The 22,427-nt window shown below is 33.5% G+C and overlaps 1 protein-coding gene across 8 annotated transcripts in view; it reads right to left on the bottom strand.

Annotated features, from left to right (window-relative positions):
* DGKB (diacylglycerol kinase beta) overlaps positions 1-22,427 on the bottom strand; it is a 339,581-nt gene that overhangs the window by 223,517 nt on the left and 93,637 nt on the right. For 6 of the 8 annotated variants that reach the window (XM_015853622.2, XM_032443169.1, XM_015853620.2 and 3 more), the window contains 5 exons: positions 19,197-19,314; positions 16,714-16,802; positions 16,518-16,634; positions 12,135-12,233; positions 3,078-3,110 (listed from right to left, as the gene is read on the bottom strand). In XM_015853622.2, coding sequence (XP_015709108.1) covers positions 3,078-3,110; positions 12,135-12,233; positions 16,518-16,634; positions 16,714-16,802; positions 19,197-19,314 — 456 coding nt within the window. The remainder of the gene's footprint in view (positions 1-3,077; positions 3,111-12,134; positions 12,234-16,517; positions 16,635-16,713; positions 16,803-19,196; positions 19,315-22,427) is intronic. The other 2 variants (XM_015853625.2, XM_015853624.2) reach the window with 1 other exon arrangement.

The raw sequence follows: 22,427 nt of genomic DNA on the forward strand, positions 1-22,427 counted from the left end.
CCAAATCTATCTCTCAGGTAGCTCTGATAAAGCCTAAGGGATTGCACGCCACTTTTTCTCTAGCAGTTTAAACTGGTAAGAAGCAATGACACAGATTTCAAGGGAGAAACAGAATACATCCTAGCTTGATACTATGCCTTTCTACCATCAGCATAACACATATGTTGATCAGCACTGTTTTTCTATCATTGTTGGTTTCCTTAAATTTGAACATCAACCCAGGCTCAAACAAATCCTCAATCAAACAGTGGTCCAAGTCACCCCTGACTGTTTTCAGTTGCCCGATGCTTTGCAGAACTGGGGCAATATGCTGATGATACCAAATTAGGAAGACTGGCTGACACACCACAAGGCTGCACAGCCATTCAGCAAGACCAGGGCGAGAGAAGAGTTGGGTGGAGAGAAAGTTAACAAGGTTCAACAAGGGCAAATCTAGAGTCTTAAACCTGGGGTGGAAGCAAGCACTGGTATAGATTGGGGGCTGACCTGCTAGAAAAGGAGCTCTGCAGAAGAAGGTTATGGGTGCCCTGGTGGACAGTAGGTTGACCATGAGCCAGTAGTATGCCATTGTGGCCAAGAAAGACAATTAAAGAAGGCACAGCCAGAGGGTTCAGAAAGATGACATCTGGAGGAGTAATGGAGTAGTAATTTCCTTACGAGGAAAGGCTGAGAAACCTGGGGCTGTTTAGCCCAAAGCAGAGAAGACTGAGAAGGGATCTTATCAATGTTTATAAGTATCTAAAAGGTAGTTATCAGGAGGATGGGGCCAAGTTATTTTCAGTGGTGCTCAGCAACAGAAAAAGGGGCAATGTGCACAGATTGGAACACATGAAGCACCAATTGAACATGAGGAAAAGCTTCTTTACTTAGACAGAGACTGGAACAAGCTACACAGAGAGGCTGTGGAGTTTCATTCTCTGGAGATATTCAAAACCCATCTGGATACTTTCCAATGCAACCTACTCTAGGGAACCTGCTTTAGCATCTTGGGGCTGCACCAGATGATCTCCAGAGGTCCTTTCTTACTCCTATGATTCTATAATTAGATTACCTATAAAAAAGGGATCTAAAAAACTATGTTTCAGGAAGAAAAAAAAAAAAAAAAAAAAAAAAAAAAAAAGAGGGACTCCACACACGGAGACATCTAAAAAGTTAGTTAACAGAGTTCTTGGATGTTTCAAATAACTTGGCCATTTCAAAAGGAGATACAAGCATCTAGACTACAGTATTATTGCTTTACATAGAAAACAGTAGAAACAACTAAAGCAATGAAATTCAGCCCTAACTTTCAGAATGCTGTCTGAGAATTCAGCAGCTCTGTGTTTATGTGCTTGATGATTTTTAGAAACTAGAACAAGAATAAGGCATCCAAACAGAATGCTTGTGAACTAATACAAACTGTAATGCACAATGATATTGGTTAGTGTTACGGATAGAAAGCGTGAAACTTCAGTGAGAAGGAAACTTCATAACTTGCTACATATGTAAAAAGTAGTTTGATGTTTCAAACAACTCTACTCTTAAAAGTCAACACACTTTATATAAATTGAGTATACCACCTTAAACTGAATTTTATATCATCTAATTTTATAAGGCCAAGGCCAAAACTGGATGTTGCAAAATATTCAGAAATTAAATCAGATTTCAGAAGTGCAGACACATGAATAGTATAAAACTGCGGATCGGAACAAAAATTACAGAAGGAGAGAGGATTTTTAAAAGTCTAGACAGTTCAAAGTTAACAGAAAGGAACAGATTTGACATATAGAGGATGTGTATGTTAAGAGCTTAAAAAACATGATTCAAAAGATACCTTATGAAGTGTGGCATCAAAAATCTTCTTTTACCCAGAGGAAAAGTATTTATTCACTGCTGAAAACTGTCTTTATATTAAAGATGATTACCACCATAACCAAAACTTCTCTTATCAATCATTTTTTATCAAAATCCAGTAACAATTACTTTAAAATAAATTTTTGATACTGTTGTTTGTCCTAGCATGAGACAGACAGCAAATAGCCTCATTTGGCCTTGGTTCTATGACTGCTGCAACAGCAACATCCTTTCCGTAATTTACATTACCTGTTCCATAAGCAAAACAATTGCTTGACTTACAGATTAAAACAATTCCTCCTAAGCAGTAGCCACAAAAAACAGGCCATACACTCTGCACAATTTGAAGGAAAAGGCATATTCTTCATATAGAACTCTGTAAAGTATTATAAAAAATCAAACATGGATATTTCATGACACTATACTTGAAGGTCTACTTTTCCAAGTGAGTACAAATATAGTATTCCCCATCAACTTTCTTTCAGGAACTTCAATGTAACATTACAAAGATATCCAAGATTGTCAGGAACCAAGGAGTGCTATTCTCTTATAGAGTCATAATATTTTAACAAAACCTTCTTTGGATAACATTCTACAATTTCTAGCAACATTAATACAAATTTAACATGCACTGAAGAAATGGTTTGAAAAACGCAAGCATTTATTTTTCAAAATAAGAAATGCTGACATAACTGTGCTGTATTTAATATCTTTTCTAATTGAAGCATACAAAATGAATAATGCATCTGTGAATGACTTTGTTTAGTGTACATGCATGAGGTTGACGGAGATACTGAATACAGCATTTTAGAAGCTATTGTACATTTTGATGGCTCAAAGACTTGAACTTTTCTGCTCTTTTGGTATATGTCAGAGCAAATACCTTTCAAAACAGTACTTACCAAAGCAATATTTTCCACCCATTTTGACACATCTCACACCCTCTTTTCTCCCCTTGAATTCCCACATTGAGATCACTACCCATTAACTGAGAAGATGGATCTTATAGGATTCAGAACTGCTCCAGAGAGCACTGTCAGATAACAGCTACCCAGTCGTATCTGTATTTCACTAATCCAAATGAGAATTAAAGAATTGATGAGAAAGGGCCTTACAAACAACAACACAGAAACACCATGCCTAAGATTTTTAGTTCAGCCCCAAAATGCACTTTTAGCAAGACAAATGTACGTTATCATGATCCGTTAGTATTTGTGCGCACAAGGATGCCTCCCGTTACGCACCTCAGGGAGCAAACCTCCTAAAGTGGGTAGCGTCTGTTGGAAAAAAAGAAGATTAGGCTGCAATACCAAACAGCTGAGATGGCAAGGGGCACTGCAAGAGCTCTCACAAGGAACTGTTCCTTGCAGCAGTTGTATTCAACAATGAACACTGCACTTCAACCCCACCACTGCAACATATTTGCACAAGCTCAAGCATTACTCCCCTAGTGTTTTACATTATATAATTCATATTCCAGAAATAATACATGTGATCATTTTATCAATAGCTGAAAGCATTATGAAACCTGAGTACTATTCTACTTCATAAAATAAAATGAGGTACTTGGTACTTAGGAAATGCTCTTTTTATCACATCTTCTAAGTCTTTGAAACCTCATTCAATGTAAGGAACCTTATTTACAAAGCTTTTCTCTATTAAAGCAGAAAAAGTATAAAATATAATAGGCCTAAACAGTATTTCCACCTTTTCTTTGCATAAACAGTCTTTTCCTTTACACAAAAGTGACATTTAGAAATATGAAACTCAAGAGAAAACAGATGAATAGTAACTAGTGGCTTACTAATTATCTGTTTACATTTTATCAGCTGACATGGCATCCACCGCCTATACAGCAAAAATTATTTTTTTACACCTTGTCTCTTATTTAATTTGCACAAATCTGGAGTTTTCTTAACTGTTTTGAAAACAACTGTGATCATACATCACAGTATATTTTTAGAATTTATTCATTAAATAGGATTATAAAACCATTAGTGAATAGTTTATATCATTACACAATTTGTCAAATACCTACTGAAAACATCAGATGATTTCAGTATAATTACTTTTATACTATACACCTACAGATGATGTATGTACTTGAAAGCCCAGAACAGGCATGCATAAGATATACTGATGAGAGGAATCTGAACATGTAAGATTTGATGGAATCCATAGAATACCATGCAAAAATATACTCAAATGTTTACAGCACAAAGGTCATGGAAGTATAAATACATGACTTGAATACCAGACTGAAATTTAGTGCTTTTAAAATAAATTTAAATAAAGTTTAGTGCTCTTTAAGGGCTGGTCCACGATTCCACAAAGCTACCTTGTTCAGTGAGAGTCTTCAAGAGATGCAAAACTTCTGCTTTAGTATGCAAAGAGATATTAGATCAAGTACTCCTAGACTGTCATTTTGTAAATCTGTCCTGTATTCAAGTGTCTGCTAATAAAAATTCTCTTCCATTTAATTTCTGTCCACAGTTATATAATATCTGAAGAGAATCAGACAACCTGAAAACCAAAGATGAACCCTCCCCTCCCTCCACCCCCCCCCCAAAAAAAAACAACCCCAAAAAAAACAAACCGAACCAAAGCTGTATCAATCAAAAAAAACCAAAACAAAACAGAAAAACAGAAACTAGCAACAAATTAACTAACTAAGAACACCCTAAGTTGCAATATATTTGTAATAGCTATTTGATGACTCATCCATCTATGATTTAGATGCATCTGTAATTATTTATCTATATATACATATACATCAACACATCTGCAATTATATATCTGTGTGTGTGAATACACACACATATGTTATACCTCACAATCTGTAGGATGTATATGTATATATATTTCAACTACTGGTAGTATATGGAAGATAATTCTAGAATGGAGACTGTCATTTGAGAATACCCTCTAAAACTCTCTGATTCAGAACAAGACTGTGCTCAACAAGGAACTGTTACACAGTAGCTTTATATACACATTACATTACTTTTTTAATATGTTTCAATAAAGGTGGAAAGAATCACACATCAAAATTACTACCAAGTATTACATGTTTGTCTTAGTTCGTTTAGCTCATTGAAGAAAACTTGCCTGATGTCTTGCGCCCATTCAGTATAAGCATCAGTGTGTCTCAACATTAGAACAAAAATTGATTATTTTACCTGCAACCTAAATGAACTTGTACTATAGTATGCAATAATATACATTGTCCGAGACAGAGTTGGAAAAAAATAATAATTGAAAATATACTTACTAGCACAAGGTACTATATTGGGTCAGGGCAATCTCAAACAAGAATAACGGCAGGGTGATGAGCAGATAAAGAAAACCCTATGGAGAAGGACTTGGGGGCACTGGTGGATAAAAAGTTTGACATGAACCAGTACTGTGCACCTGCAGCTCAGAAAGCCAAATGTCCCTGAGGTTCATCAAAAGAAGGGTGGCCAGCAGAGAGAGATTGTCCTCCTCCCTCCACTCTGACTTTTTGACGCTCCCTATATGGAGTACTGAGTTCAGCTCCATGGTTCCCAGCACAAGAATGGAGCTGCTGGAGTGGGTGCAGAGGAGGGCCACAAAGATGATCAGAGGGCTGTAGCACCTCTCCTACACAGACAGGCTGGGAGAATTTGATTTGTTCAACCTGAAGAGGAGAAGGCTCCTCACTGCAGCCTAAACAAAAGACAAATATGGAATATTACTCAGAGGGTGATGAGTATGTTGTCCAGAAAAGCTGTGGACACACCTTCCCAGAGGTGTTCAAGGCCAGGCTGGATGGGGCTTTAAGTGATGTGGTCTAGTGGGAGGTATTGCTGAGTGGGGTGTTGGAAGTAGATGATCTTTAAGGTCCTTTCAAACTAAAACATTCTATAATTCTATACAGGTAAGGGTGTAAAACACTCCAATAGGAGAGAAAGTAAGAAATAAACACGGGGACAGGCAACAGTAATGAGTTGCAGGCAGGCAACTAGATATAAATTAAAATGATTGAATGGCTGCCATTTCAGTTTATCAGCATCTTATTATTTTAACATTGAACTGTGTTTGCCGAACAGATAATTAGTTAGGAAGATACATTTTCCTCCAGGGCAATTATTAATTTCCTTTTGACTTCAAAGAAATGAAAAAGCTCTTAGTGTAGATAAGCACACCATTATATTTCACGTCTGTTTTAGATTTGCAGAGAAATGAATCTGCAACATGATACACAACTGAAAAGGAAAAAAAAAAATAAATTTTTTCATCTGTTTCAATTGCTAAACTATTACCTAATATTCATAACCAGATTAAAATTTACACACACACACACACACCTGCAGAAGCATATAAATTCATGCAGGTTTTTTCTTTTTTTGTTTTGTTTTTGTGGTATCTTGTACATTCAAAAACTCAGCACAAGGCTAGTATTCAAATTGAAAGAACCAGGCTGTTCATAAAGATGCTTACACACTACACTGATTTTGTGCTCTGTGTGGAGCTTAGATTCAACTGAGTTAACACTGTTCTCAACTGTAACAAAAAGAGAAAAAAATCATTTCAGGATTTAAAAAAAAAAAAAAAAGGAAAAGAGATTAAGGAATGCTCATTTTTCAACCAGGAACCACTCATTCCCTTTTACTATCTGTACATTTATGCTTTCCTATGTGACCAACTACTACCACTAAAATATATTATCAGACATGAAAAAAGTATCTATATGTTGAAATTATGGAACAGGTATCCGCTATTTATTCTCTCTAAATACTTCTAGGGAAATAAAACTACTGTACAGTACTTTCAGCTTTAAAGTGTATTAGTTTTTTGTTTGTTTGTTTGTTTTCCAACACAACACACTTCCTATATTTACACAAAAATCACAGAAGTGTGAAGCTATAGATCATAATGTATATTGCTTTGTTTCAAAAGGCACAGTGCTTGGCTAAAACATCATTTGCTGTATGATTATGTGCCTAAATAGGACTAAATATAAACAGAACATTTTTTGAACACTGTTCTTTATGTTCTTGAACAACAAAAACCAAAATCCTAACCCCAATCAGAAAAATTTGCTATCACCATGAAAACATACAGCTAAGTATATTTTAAGAGGTCAACTGAATTATATTTATGATTATATATTTATATTTTATATTATATATGTAGATGGTGTATACAGTGGTTTTATATATAAAATTCATGCTTATATGATTTTGTCCTAAAATACTTTCATTATTGCCACTAGACAAAAGAACAAAACAAATTCACTTATAAGAAAGAAGTTTCAAACTTCTTACCAACCCAGAATGCTGGAAAATAAAGTTAAAAATCAAACAGAAGGAAATTTATCCAATTTAAAATTTAATTTTGTTCACTTCTTGCCTTCTATATTTCACCAGAATCTCCCCCTTTGAAACAAACTTGTTACTATGGAGATAGTGGTAACTTGTGTATAGTAATGCTCACACTGCTTTTTAGGCACTTTATGTTTTACAATTTATCCCACGATTACCTCTTTTTTTTTCTTTACTCCACAATTAACAGTTGTAATTATAGTTTACAAAATCAATGATAGAAATTAAATAAAAAAATAAATCATTTTAAAATTCACATTAGTTATAGGGGAATCAAAACAATCATACTTAATGAAATATATATACAATCCATCGGCTTTTATTAGATGAACTGTCATTAGACAAAACTACTTCTGTCTTGGTTGGAAATAGTAAAGTCTATTCGTTTCTTTATATACATAAAATAACATAATAAAATAGAACATCCTATATATTTATTACTAAATGCAGTAAAGATATGAAATGAAGAAGCCAAAAGGTATGCTAGCGGTTTTCCCCTTCTGCATTATAAAGCAGGTAGACTGAGTAGGAGAGTGGTATCAGAGAGAAAGACTAATTTTTTTCTTCACTACTCACTCATCTCATTCCAGTACTCAGATTTTAACCTGGTTATGATTTCATTCTGGACTCTTGGTAGGCTAGGATTCAATTGAGTTAAAGATTTTTAAACTCACTGACAGTCAACCTTATCATGAACTTTCATTATGTGCATGTAATTAATTGGGTCCAATGAACAAGATCAGTACTGAGTTATAGACTTTTCCCCCCCACCATATAATTAGAATATAATTACCCACAGGATATCAGAATGATGCAAAACCTTTCCTCTAAATGTGCCCTCATTAGGAAACAAGTCTCAATGTACATTTATTCAATCAGTATGAATTAATTTAAATGTTACTGAAATAAAGGAGAGTAGCTTTAAAGTGTATCTGACATCTATTAAAAGACTATCACTTGAGATCTCTACACACAGTTTATAACAGAACTCATTTAACTCTAGAAAAAACCTCACTATACAATCCTTATATACAGTATACAAAAAGTAAAAAGGACTAAAGTTCACATACTACGTTCCACTAAAAGATCTAAAAGTACTGCAAGGAGATATGAAAAATCTTTATGTGGAACTGAATCTAGACAGACACATCATCAACATAGTATCATAGTTTCGTGCGGGTTGGAAGGGACCTTAGAGATCATCGAGTCCAACCCCCCGGCATTCGAGCCTCCTGTGTAGCAGAGCGGCACTGCTATCACTTGCGCCACAGGGGGAATTTGAACCCAGGGCCTCTGGTGTTGCAACGCGGCATTCCTACCACTTGTGCCACCGGGGCACACATGATTCACAACACACAACAACTACTGCTTGAGTTTCCACATGGTTTCTTAACAATCTCTAGTGTGAAAAGAAAAATGAAATGTCACCCTCTGTGATACTAAGATCAGGAAGAACAGACTTATTAATTTATTCTTCAAAGTTTCTACGGTGGCTTTTCACATCAATAGAAATGGAAAAAAAAAAAAAAAAAAAGGAAAAAGAAAAGATGTGGACCTGGACAACAAGTTGCAATGGAGAGGCCAGCTCCATTGGTTTGGTAACTGGTACAATATACAGTGCTTTGAAGTGCAATTTATGAAAAAAATCCCTTTATCTCTGCAGAAAGAATCTAGGCTGGACAAGAACTGAAGAAATTACATGTAAAGGATGAGAAATGCTTAGAAATATGAATGTCTTTAGTTCCATGAGGTAAATAAGAAAGGATTTTTCCTTTACTCTTGAGGAAAAACCTTAAAGAAGGAATCTTTGTTAGAGGTGAACTTTGACAGTTTTCTGGATGAAGTCTGGAATTCCAAAGGATGAAAGGAAAAGAAGCCAAAGCTTTTGACAGATCAATGGTAAACTACTTTTCAACTAATCATACTTTCTTTCCCACAGCTACCTTAACTTCTTATAGGCGGGATAACTCATTTTGACTAGGATAGAGTTAATTTCTTCTTAGTAGCTTGTTTGGTGTGGTGTTTTGGATTTACTACAAAAAATGATTGAAACACCAATGCCTTAGCTGTTTCTGAATAGTGCCTACGCAGGATCAAAGTCTTTGCTGTTTGTCACACTTTCTTGCCAGTAATAGTAGGATGAGGGGGATACTGGGAGAAGACACAGCTGGGAAAGCTTATACAGTTAAACAAAGGCATATTATCTCGATGACCTTAAAGGTCCCTTCTAGCCCAAGGTATTATGTGTTTCTGTGATACTTCACATGATGCTATGCTTAGCAACAAAACTTAGAGGAAAGAAGAATATGGGATGTGCAGAGCTACAATACCTGTCTTCCTAAGCAACCCTTACATGCTACAAACTATGACTTTCTAGAAATGGCTGAGTATCAGCCTGCCTATGGGAAGTATTGGATGAATTCCTTGTTTTGCTTTATTTTCACATGCAGCTTTTGCTTTACATATTAAACCATCCTTATCCCAATCCATGAGTTTTCTCACTTGCATCATTCTGGCACTCTCTCCCTGACAGGTGGAGCAAGAAAATGAGCGATTGGCTGTGTGAGGCTTAGCTGTCTGCCTGGAGGAAGATACAACAGTAAGAAAAAGATACCTGAAAAGTTCCCTGCCACCTCCAAGTAACAGAGGGCAAACATGGCAGTCTGCTTTTTCTTGCTTTCCACACATAAAAGGATTATTAAACCCATGTACATATTTGGTCAGTCTAATATTTGTGTTTCAAATGTGTATAAAACCAATACAAATCAGAAAAAGCTAAATGGAAGAGAAGAGCTTGTAAGAATTATTGTGTTTTACATCATTCTTAAAGGCCATGGAAAAAAAGAGGTTTAAATTAGTTATTTAGGAGATGTCGGTACTGGCTGCAGTGTCATTTCAAACAAGGTTATCTGATGTGGTGCAGAGAAGTTAGCATCAACAACATTCTGTTTTCTCACTAAAATGCAAGATATGTTATTGGTTATGTGACTGCTGAAGCTAACTGTGTGTTCTAAATGAAAATCTGTCAGGTTCATGATTTGCAGCATCTTAACACATCATTTCTATTAACAGACACACTTACTATTATATTTTCAGAGATTTCAGTGTCAGTACGTTCACTGTTTTTGCTGTCAGAGAAAGTGCTGGTTTCACATTCACCGAGGCCCTATATTTCTCAAAAGGAATCCCCTTAGCAGGAAATGGGAGAAACTAATTAAAAAAAATACTAAGATAAATAATATGTACACTGTAATCATACATTTTTAAGAGGAATTCCGATTGGATAGGTCACTGATGTATTATTTGTAATGCACACAGCATTTTGATGTTTTTGAAAGAAAATAAAAATAATAAGCATACCATAAAACTATAAAACTCCCATCACATTAAAACATATTTTCTATTCTAAATAATATATAAACGTAGTGCTGAAGATCTTGTTTCATGCTACGTTATTAGTATGCAATACTGTAACATGATTCTGATACAGGAAAACATTTATTTCTGCATATGTCTTCAAAATTTGCAGATAAAACAAACCTATTCAAGGATGACTTTGACTCTAGAGCGGTTTTATCTATCCTCTGAACAACTTAACTAAACTCAAATTATGGAATAAAAATCTTAATTCTGCTACATCTCTTCCTCCTCTGAAAAGAAAATGGAGTTACACAGATACATGTAATTGAAGATGAAATTTCATGCAGAGGCTTTATTCAGTTTATAAAAATGACAAACAATAAATAACAATAAAACAAAATTTGTCCAATAACAAAACCAGAATTTCTACATTTTAATATGACCTAAAAACCTGAAAATTAAATAATGTAATGGAAAATGCAATCATCTGATAAACTTAAAACAATGTTTTTGAAATTACTATTTAGAACATGTCCAGATAATATCAAAATACCATTACACATGAACAATAAAACTACTCTTCTGACTTTTCTTAAATAAATAAAAAATATTTCATAAATATAAAACTCAGCTTTTTGCTTTTTTACCTTCATTAACAGCTATGGAAAACTACCAGTTTACTCATGTTGAAGATCAAACTCCTTCCTTATTAGGCTGACAAATAAACAGCAAAAAGATTATTAAAAAGAAAAACACAGATACATTACTGTTAATCAGAATCAGGTTCAGGGTTAGCAGGTAAATCTTTTAATTTTCTCTCACTACCAAAAATCATTCTTTAAATAAAGGAATTTACTACTCTTACTCTTGAAATATATTTAAAGTAAGAGACTGCATGACTATTCTCTTATATGATGATGTTATGATTTTCATCAGCACATAACATCCAATTTAATCTGTGAAAACATAAGTTAATTTTGAAGACCTTTTTCTTTCATCATAAGCTGCTAAAGTCTTTTCAGTACCACCTACATATAAAGCATGCATGTTTTATTTTCACTGAACTGAGTTATTTTTTTTTGTGGACAGAGAAATTTACTGTCCACTACTGCAGAATAAAATATACCATAATGTTGATGCATAGCTTACTGCAAGGCCAGTGTCATCATTCTAGGTAACCTCCGGTTTAGATCAGAGACCTCAGCATTGCAGATATACAATATGCATCCCAAGCAAAAACTGTCCATAAGAATAACTTCATTATTCTGGGAAGTTGGATCTATAAAAGATGTAAAATGTAGAAGTGTTCTGCCTATACAGTTTCTGGTAAGTACAGTCTGAGTAAGTGATAAAACCTGAGTCAGCTTCAGTTATAATATGCCCTACAGAAAGTTCATTCTCACGTGAAGGAAAATGCAATACACAGAAGATCAAGCACATCCGCACCTATAACTAATCAGCCAGAATTACCCATTAGGTTTAAGGTTCACATAGTCCTGTGAATTTAACAAATCCTCTGCAAGTCAGTTCCAACATAATTTCAGCTATTAACTATAACAGAACAGTACATCTTGAATAAACATACAGACAACTCACCAATACTACTGGGCAGATTGATGTGGGTGGTAAAATATGGTCCTTCAAAGGTCCACAGTCACATTCAGGTTTTAGATGTGAAGCACATTTATTATGCAACTATGAGAAGACAGAAAATAAATATTCAGCTTTGGTATTTCACTACCATAGTCTGTGCATTCTAGAATTGAGTGAGTTTAGATATGCTAAATTAATCTCATTATTACTAGAGTACTACAAGGGAAATAAAACACTGAAGGGGAAAGCCTCTTAGGATTGACAAAAGCAGTGAATTTATAATTTATATAAAAGAATAGTGAATCTAAATGCTTTACAGTTTAGAAACTGCATGTATAGTCCAGCACACAAAATGAGAACTCTGACTGTAAAGTAACATCAGCAGAGTGCTATTCGTAAAGTAAATTTTCATTTTAGCTTCTTGCACTGAGAAAGACTTCTGTTCTACCTCTAAGGGGTTAATTTGGGGCAGCCTTTGGTATTATTTGTATAACTTCTTTCCTACCTGAAGCTTATAAACTCACCACTGATTCAATTGTGATGCTAAAACATCTTTTAAAATATACATAAAATAAAAAAGAAAATCAGATAAGAATATCTAACAGCTCTAAGCTATCTTGGGGAAATCATTACACGGACTACTGAGGAATCTGAACTACTCTCTTTTTTCTACTTCACCCCTAGCATTCAGCCAGCTTTCATGAAAGCAATGAAGTGTTCTACGCTGAGAATATGGAAAGAAAATCTCTAGGTCTTCTGACTGAAAGAGCATTGGCTTATTCTCCATTGATAAAAAGTTGGGAAGGAAAAAATGTGTATATAACTTCAAAAGAAAATGTCAGTAGACTAACACTTACATATTTAAATATTTATATTTTCATTTTTTTTTTTTTACTGATTTCTTAGGATTTAATTCAAATCAAACATGTCTAAATAGAATATTTCAACAAATATGTCCAACCACAGTACAAAGGCTGAGTTGTGTACCTGGATCTTGCAAAGCATCCACATTTATTAGTACATTTCACAATACTATTAGAGACAGCCGCAATAAAATACTACAAATTTATATGGTGAGATCTGATTAAAGTTCACTACTTTTGCATTGAAAAAAAACTGTTCATTAAAGTGCTTGCACAGTAAGTATGAATATTTTATTTTTGAGAAGATAGGTATGTTTGCATCAAAAGATAATAAAACCCATAAATTTTGAAGTAAAAGTCTAATCTATCAGGTGATCAAACAGGTTTAATGGATAGCACGCAGCATTACTTCAGTGGGTTGAATAGCTGCTACAAAATTCTGTAGTTCAAGAGCTGCATCTGTTAATCATGCTCTTCCAAACAACTGATTCATTTTTCCCTTAGATGGTATAACTATCTCAGTTGAACTCTATGAAAATCAATAATATATTAATAATTATTATTAATAAAACTATAATAATAATAATAATATAATTATTAATAATAAAACTATCTCAGCTGTTGATGTATAATCTTTACCAGTAATATATTAATCATAAAGTTATTTGGTATAGTTAATGTTGACATAACATTTCTGTATGTTGAACTAAATGGTATCTAACATTAGCCTTGTCCATATTCATTTAAACAGCAAAGTTACCTTTTGAGGCAGTTACTTAGCAACAGAAAATAAAAGTCTAACGAGTTTCGATTTACTCTGAGTATTAAAGCCTTATTGTGAGGGTATTTTGGTAACCCTGTAATCTAAATCATTTGTCATGCTAATTCTCTGACTCAGTGGTAAGGCTACTTGTACCATAATTAATGCACACTAGGCCAGGCTACATCAAATAAAAGTATCTTCTACATTTAGTGGTAATTAGCAGCTCTGTTACTCAGTGGCATGGAAACTTATCTATTAAAAAATAGCTTAATCTTCTTATTAGTCTCTACTGATCTTTGACAACAGAATTAGTAAAAGATATTTAGCTTTAACAAAAATAGCACTTCAACACAATAAATTAAAAGATGCATTTCTTCTCAAAAAATGATTTTAAAATATTTTCCCCAAATTTCCATTCCCTGAAACTTAACTCCTTCAGAATATTATCGCAACCAAATGTCTGCAAAATAGGAAGGGGGAAAAAAAAAAAAAAAAAAAAAAGTCTTTGCTGTGGGGAAATCTTGAGGAAAGATTGTGGTGGATGAGAGAAATATGGAGTAGACTGGCTAAAAACTCAGTATAACATTATGCTCAGTATAATCCTTAGTAACATACAACCCAAAATTGGGGATTTGAATTAGTTATTTCACTTTAAAGTGACCCTGTTAATCACAAAATGAATACCTAAAAGTGGCTCAGAATTAGTTTTGTAATAACTATCAGCCTCTTGCATTGCAAAAACACATCAGCAACAGCATTTCTGTACAAGAGGTGAAATGACTGAGCGAATGATGCACTGATAACTCCAAGATATCAATTTAAAAATCATGCCTACATTTGTCATCCAAAATTCAGGAATAAACTCATTAAATCCAAGTGGTGTTAGTGGTAAAGCATTATTTATTTACATCAGACTCATGAGGGGAACTCTGCCCTAACTGTGCTGTGAATCCCTTGAACAAAACACCTACAGCTTATATACAGGTCTCCAGTAAAAATCTAAACAACTGTTTTCTTACTAATTAAGAAAGTTAGTACCATTAGCAAAATAAATGAGTAAACACACACACACAAATACAGCAAAACAACAACAACAAAACACCACACAAAAAAAGTTTGTAGAACTCAAAGAAAACTGAATAGCAGAATGAAAATATGATCTAAATTATAAAGTTTCAAGTTTAAAAAAAATACCAATTTTCACTTAAGCCATTAAAATTAAATGAAAACATTAGTAAAGTTCTTTTGAATTGTGCTATTAATAAGAAAGTAAAAAATATTTAAAATACTGATGAAAATACAACCACAAAACTGTAAACCCGTATTTTTCATCCTGAATGTTAAAAAACATGTATTTATTTTTAGTAAGAGTTTGGACCGGTAACTAATTATTTAATTAAGTAGATTGATACCAAAGATACTTTCAAAAGAAGTTAGCTTCTTATGCACAGTGACTTCAGTGAAAAATCCTGTCTCATGATCTCCTCAGTGTTTCTTACTGCTTGTGAATGTTGATGTGCATCTTGGTCCAGACTCACATTTGGATACATAAATAGAGGGACATTTTCCTTTTTTTTTTTTTTTTTTTTTTTTTCAAAGAAGCTGCTGAATGTACAACTTCCTTCAACTTCAAGAGGGAACCTTACATACTATTAAGACATATAATAAAGATGCAATCATATCTCTAGAGCAGAGCACTCTACTCAATTATCTACCTAAAAAGAGATGGCCTAAATTTAACTATCTGCATTTCAGAATTTTGGATTGCATCTAAATAAATATTCCACATTCTGACAGCAATCTGGACTCCATATTTGCTTTCTTCGAAAATATTCATTTCTAAGTGATCACAGCAGCTTATATCTGAAAGAATCCTGGATCCACTTTCTTTGTCTATGTTTCATGTTTCATATTTTGCATTCCTGTGTTAAGAAAATATGTCACAAAACATACAAACTTGTATGTTGAAAACAAACACTCACGAATGCCTCAGTCTCACATTATTATTTACAACACTGAACAAACAACTGCTGTTCCATAACAAAAACAATAATAACATCAGCCAAAAAAAAAAAGAAAAAAAAAGCAGAAACCCTAGAATACCTCCCCATGTAGATTTAAATCCTGCACTAGCACTAGCTAGAAACAGAAATACCAGCATTGTTCTGTCTAGCATGAAGATCTCACTTATAAGGGCAGTGTTCCTTGAATGTCATTAGTTCCAGTTATTGGTTCCTGCTGAATAAGGAGTGCACAGAAGTTGTTATGTATTAGGCTTGGTGCACAGATTAGTATATTATCAAGATGCCTCTGCTACACTTGAAATCGCTGTATCGTACCAGATGTCCTCAATTTCATTTGCCTGGCAGTACACCACAAATTAGGATTTTGCTCTAACTTCACCACGACCTTGACTTTTACCAGTAATAAAAACACTTTCACGAAGACTCTATAATATATATTAAGAATTCTGTTATTTCAGAATGATGTACATTATTTGTGTATTGTCATGAAGCAGAGTACACATTTATTTGGTTACAATAACTATGTATTCCTATGGATATTCAAATATTTCTGAAATACACATTATCCTCCATTCCTGACCAAAAAAAAAAAAAAAAAAAAAAAAAAAAAGCAAAACAAAAACAAACAAACAAACAAACCTAAATGAGACTTTTTGTATTATGTGGCTATGTAAACATTGCAGATTTCAATCTCTCCAAAATGTGCTAAAGGTCTCATTACAGAGCAAGTACTCACTGTAATTTGACACCAAACACAGTGAAGTCCAGTCAAGCCTTGGTAACATTTTATGGTTTTATGACATTTATCACATTTTGTTGGACAATTTCCTTCCACCCAGAAATGGTGCATTACCTGCAAAAGGAAAGTGTGTTATAAGTCAGGTTACTAAATTAACAGGTAGATGGTAAAGGTAACATTGCCCCAAACTTACATCAGTATTCTTTTTGGACTTCACATATGTTTTGATGCAAGACGCAGGAGCTCTTGAAACACAGCGTTCATGGACTGTATACTTGCAAACTGAATAAAGAAACACATTAATAGATGGTAAAGCTATGATGTTTCTGACTACACTTTTTATGTAACAGCTCTACCAGCATGTCATCTCTACACAATCAATCCAATCAGTCAATGAAAACTCAAACTAGACTGCTTTTTCCATGGATAACAAAAGGCCAATTAGAACAGGAAATATTATACATCTGAAAAATCCAAGAATGCACTACCATTGCATAACAGGAAATGCTTAATTAAATCAGAGCTCACTACATTTTTTTGACAATAATTGCCAAATGACAAAAATATTAAAGACAAAGTGAAGACTGCCAAATGGCTTGGTGTCATCTGCTAGTAGAAGGAAATCTATATTTTACAAACTATAGGCATGAGAGCAGCTGGCAAGCACAAAAATAAAAGCCAATGAGTTTACGTTGCGCCTTCTATTGATTTATAAATCTTAAATGGTTGATTAGTCCATTTTCAGATAGCAATTGTTTTCTTGCATTTCATGTAATCACTCCGATTTAACTCTTACTTTTCCAAGCTCTGTCTCCAAAGTTTTATTTTCTAAATATCTTCCCCACACACACCCTTCACAAATCTGCATTAGGTTGTTGCTGATTAGATATTTAAAGATCACACTAGCTGCATTTGGAAAACATGTGAGTGTCAGGGTACACTGCAAAGACCTGTCTTCCACTTTAGCACTGTGCCTAGCTGTAATGCTCAGCTCATACCTGCATTTAGTAGAGTCAACTATTAAAAACTGAGAATGAATTTCTCACTGCATGGTATACATCTCATGCTTTTGACCTCGACAGCAATTAAGCACAAAGTACATCTAAACACCTTGCTTGCACCTATTACACAAACCCAGTGGGAGACACAGCCATTAATCAGACAAACTGCAGGGAGTAACATTGTTGATTGGACCATGGAGGGATGGTGAGGCCCCCTGCAGTTTCTTTTTATTTTTTATTTTTTTTCTCCCACACAATCTAAAATGCAAATAATGAAATCTATAGCAATGCTTTCAAAATACACTGGAGAAACCAAGTAAGATAAAGAAACAGTGTAGTAGTTTTCTAAGTAGACTTATGTCTCTTCCTGCATGAAGTACCTGAAAGGAGCTAGTGGAAGTTCTTCAGCTGCTCTGGGACCATTTTACTTCCCAAATAAATGCCAAGTAAAACAACAAATACATTTATAAGAGGTATACTGAAGCAGAGAAAATTAAAGCTCTCATAAAACTGGTCATTTTGAGATAGTTTATTTTTCATAACTCATCTACATATTTCTAGTAACTACCAACTGAGATCTACACTGTTTGCTGAATAGAACTTTCTCTTTCAAACATGTATGTGCTGTTTCCTTACAAGGATAAAGTTTACATCAGTTTGTCCTAAAAGGATATTTAAAGAATGTAGCATCTCAAGATCTAACAGCCAGTTCAGCATTTAATATATGCTTCACTTACTGTGATGGGCTTTCATAGCAAAAGTGGAGAAACTGAATTAAACTAAGAAACTGATTAGTTTATCAAAATCAATAACAAAATTATTAACATTATTAATTAAATTATTAATAATGAAAAGTGGCTTGAAGAAAGGTTACTATCATGAAAACAATATATTCGGCATTCATTTACCTAATGCAGAAGGCCATTACACAAACAGATTTTAATTGGAACCATCTACCAGATACAATCAAATCAGATATTAGGTCCTTGTTTAATAAATAAATAAATAGATAAAGATTAACAACAACAAAAAAAGTTAAGGTTTATCCATCTCTTGAAATATTCAAGCAGAGAAGAGGGATCTTTTGGCAAGATTTCAGATATCAAAATACAGCATATGAGCTGGTGCAACAAATTATTATGAGATACACAGAATATAACTCAAGAAAATGAATTGCAGCAATTGCATCAAATTGTCTAAATAAACACAGATGAGATACAGTATTTATTTTTCCTTCTTTTTTTTTTTTAACTCACAATTTTTAACTATGCAAGTATCTAAGTACACTTATTAAAGTATGTGTCTAATAGGAGACCACGTATGCCTATTAAAGAATAATTACTTACAAATACAAGAGGAACAGTAAAATATAAGGTTGTGTTTTAATCATGATACTTGCTAAGAGAAAAGAAATAAAAAATAATGCAGGGTCCAATTGGAATATCCCAACACTGAGGGTTATTAAAGTAGAGAAAACAGCAGTTTTTCAAGCCTCATATTCTAAAAAAATAAGAATATAATCTGGAGCACTTAAGCAAAGGAAACCAAGGAGAAAGCATCACTGTGCTGGCAATGGTTTTTTACTGGGAAGCCACTAGTTCTTCGTTATGCAGAATCTGCAACACTTCTAAGAACATCTATAAAGGCACACTGACACTGAAATGCTTATACTCACAAGAACAGCAGAGGCCTTGCTTGCCTACTCCGATTAGCATGTTCAAACAAAGATTACAGTAAGCAGGCTTGTTAAAGTGCTTCAGTCTCCATACATGCTGCCCATCATCTTTCACATTCTGCACAGGACATAAAAGAAACAGATTTTACTTAATAAAATAAACAATGAAATATATAAGTGCCAATAAAAATTGGAGATTGACTCAAGAACGTAAAATACAATCTGTTACTTCATTTAATTCCCCGCACCAGATCACAGTATCATCATTCTAAATACACAAGCAATGATATAATAAAATAATTCTTAAGAAGCTCATGGATGTCCATGTGTTTCAGAAATGACTCAGAAAATAACACCAAGCTGGTGTCTACAGCACTCAACAATGCTAACACTAAATCTAGGCTGATATGAAATTGTAATTAGTTTTAAAACCAACTAAAGTTTGCTCTAGACTAATCCTAAAAATAAACATGCTACCAGTAGGAAAGTAAAAATCCTCAAATGCGACAACAGAAAAGATTCTGAAAACTTCACACATACACTTAAAAACTCTCAGAAACAAACATGCATCATTATATGTGAAGCGGGACATAACAACTAACCTAATCATAGTAAATACATACTGCCAGCTCTAATTTACACTAAGCTACTGCAACAGTCAAAAAAAAGAAAAAAAGAAGAAGAAGAAGAAGAAGAAAAAGAAAAAGAAAAAGAAAAAGAAAAAGAAAAAGAAAAAGAAAAAGAAAAAGAAAAAGAAAAAGAAAAAGAAAAAGAAAAAGAAAAANGAAAAAGAAAAAGAAAAAGAAAAAGAAAAAGAAAAAGAAAAAGAAAAAGAAAAAGAAAAAGAAAAAGAAAAAGAAAAAGAAAAAGAAAAGAAAAAGAAAAGAAAAAGAAAAGAAAAAGAAAAAGAAAAAAAGCAAGTAAGTATTTACAAGTGGGATTAGTATAATTTAACATTTTTTTTTTTCTCTATTTTTTTTTTTTTCTCAGTTAGTTTTAGCATTACGCTCAAATGCTGCATGGATAGACCAATCAACTCAATAGCCCAGCTTAACTTATGCTTCAACTAAAATGTTAACAAATGTTTTAAAATGTTTATGAAAATAAGCTTTCAGTTGCACAGTTCTCCCTCTTTCTTCTTAATGAAACCATACTGGGATCGTTATATGGTTAGTAAAACAATGTGCATTTTTACAGATTGCAAATTATGCACTATCAATTCTTTAAATTCTCAATGTATTGGAAAATGTGGTTTTCACTTTTATTTTTAAAATGAGATTAACCTAATAACATTTCACTTTAGATCTATTATTTTAATGAATAAAACTTCCAGTAGCACAAAAGTTGATGACAACTATCAGCTGGAAACAAGGTACTGTAGTTTCATTTTGCATATTACTGAATGCCAAGGTCTTTTTGGTCATTTCATTACAAACATAAATTGGCACATATTTAAAGGAAAACACATCAACATCTGGTTCTTATCCAGCTTCTGATTTCTCATATTGAGCTACAAGAATGTTTGTCATCATGTATATACAATGTTTTTGATGACCCTCAGTAATATGATGGTTTTCACTGTCAATGTAAGTGGACATAAGCTTCAATTTTAAGATAATGTTGTTTCTAAGTATGTAACACATGGGTTATGTCCTTAAAAGTTTGTTTCACTCTGTTCTAGAGGTTAGTTGTAAATGACAAGTCAAAAACAATGAAGAATTTTTCCTCCTTGTGAGAAAAAGAAAAAAGAAAAAAAAAAAAAAAAAAGGAATAAAAAAATAAATAAATCGGCACATTTTTGTTTGAACAAAGAACAGTTTTGAATAATTCCTACAAATTACTTACAAACAAAAGGAACTGAGATCAGCTTCAATACTTTGTTGAAAACAGAGCCCAGTGGGCTTATACCTTATGCTACCAACTGTAGTTCAAATGCCATCTCTGGCCACTGGGCCAGAGGAGATCTTTCTGAGGAGGATCTGAGCAGTTGCCTAATGTGGGATTCTCAGGCTGGCAGACTGTGGAAGTTTTGCAACTTCCTCTAAAGAAACAGAAATAGATTCTGCAGCTGTGAAGCCCTAGAAGCACATCAAGCTCCTCCATGACTGGCAGCTGAGGAGGATGTATTTCATTAAAAGGAGTTCTTCAACTTCTTTTCTGAAGTTTTTTTTTTTCTATTTTATTGCACCATTCAACATATTTTTAAAGTATTGCAAAATTACAACACACTGGGTAAAGCATGCCTTTAGTCTTCTGAATGTAAAGTTACCCAGTAGTCAATAAATACCACTTAAATTCTTCTGAGAAAAAAAAACAAAAAACAAAGAAACAAACAAAAAAAGAAAAGAAAGAAAAAAACACAGAAAACAAACAAAAAAAAAAGAAAGAAAGAAAGAGAAAAAAACAAAACAAATAAAAAAAAAAAAANAAAAAAAAAAAAAAAACAAGAAAAAGACACCACCCAAACAGTAAACAACGTACGGTTTCATTTCAACATATATCACTTGGGTCATCAACAGATATAGTCATTGACTACAAGCACTTCAAATGCAAGCTCTTGAATTTTGTCCACAAAAATATTTGCTATTTCTGAAAAATAACAATAATTCATGATTATGCATAAATATGCCTTTCTTCCACATGAGTTTTGTATTTCTTTTTAAATTTAAATTTTATTTTTTAAAGAATGGCTATTACATGTGAATATGTTGCTTCTTATTTGAACAGAACATATGGACCAACTTAGCTGGCATTTTTCTTATCAGAAAAACAAATAAGTCTTGATGTGGGTGTTCTGCCAATTAAAACACTTAACTGTGTTACAGACTGCAACTGATGCAAATCCATTACATAAACACAATGCACTTTTGGAAAATAGCAAATTAAATTTTTGCTCTTGTGCACTGCCAGAAATCAGCAATAAAGTGCTGCATATGATTATGCACGCACATAACTTTTTAAAACACTGCCAGGGGAAAAAAAAAAAAAAAAAGACATAACATGAAACAAAGCCTTCTTGATGCAAGTCTTTAAGTATGAATAAAATCCACGATTTTGACACATAGGTGCAGTTACTGGCATTCAGTAATTTTGCTTCCGTATCCTGAGAAAGAGTTTAAAAACAAATAGTCATTAAGAAAATCTCAAAGCAGGGCAGGTTCTCTTCCTCACTTCATTATATATCTCTGAAAACGAAGCCTCCATATGCCATATGCAGTCTTCAGCATATAA

This window comes from Coturnix japonica, chromosome 2 (assembly GCF_001577835.2).
Source record: "Coturnix japonica isolate 7356 chromosome 2, Coturnix japonica 2.1, whole genome shotgun sequence".
Taxonomy (NCBI): domain Eukaryota; kingdom Metazoa; phylum Chordata; class Aves; order Galliformes; family Phasianidae; genus Coturnix; species Coturnix japonica.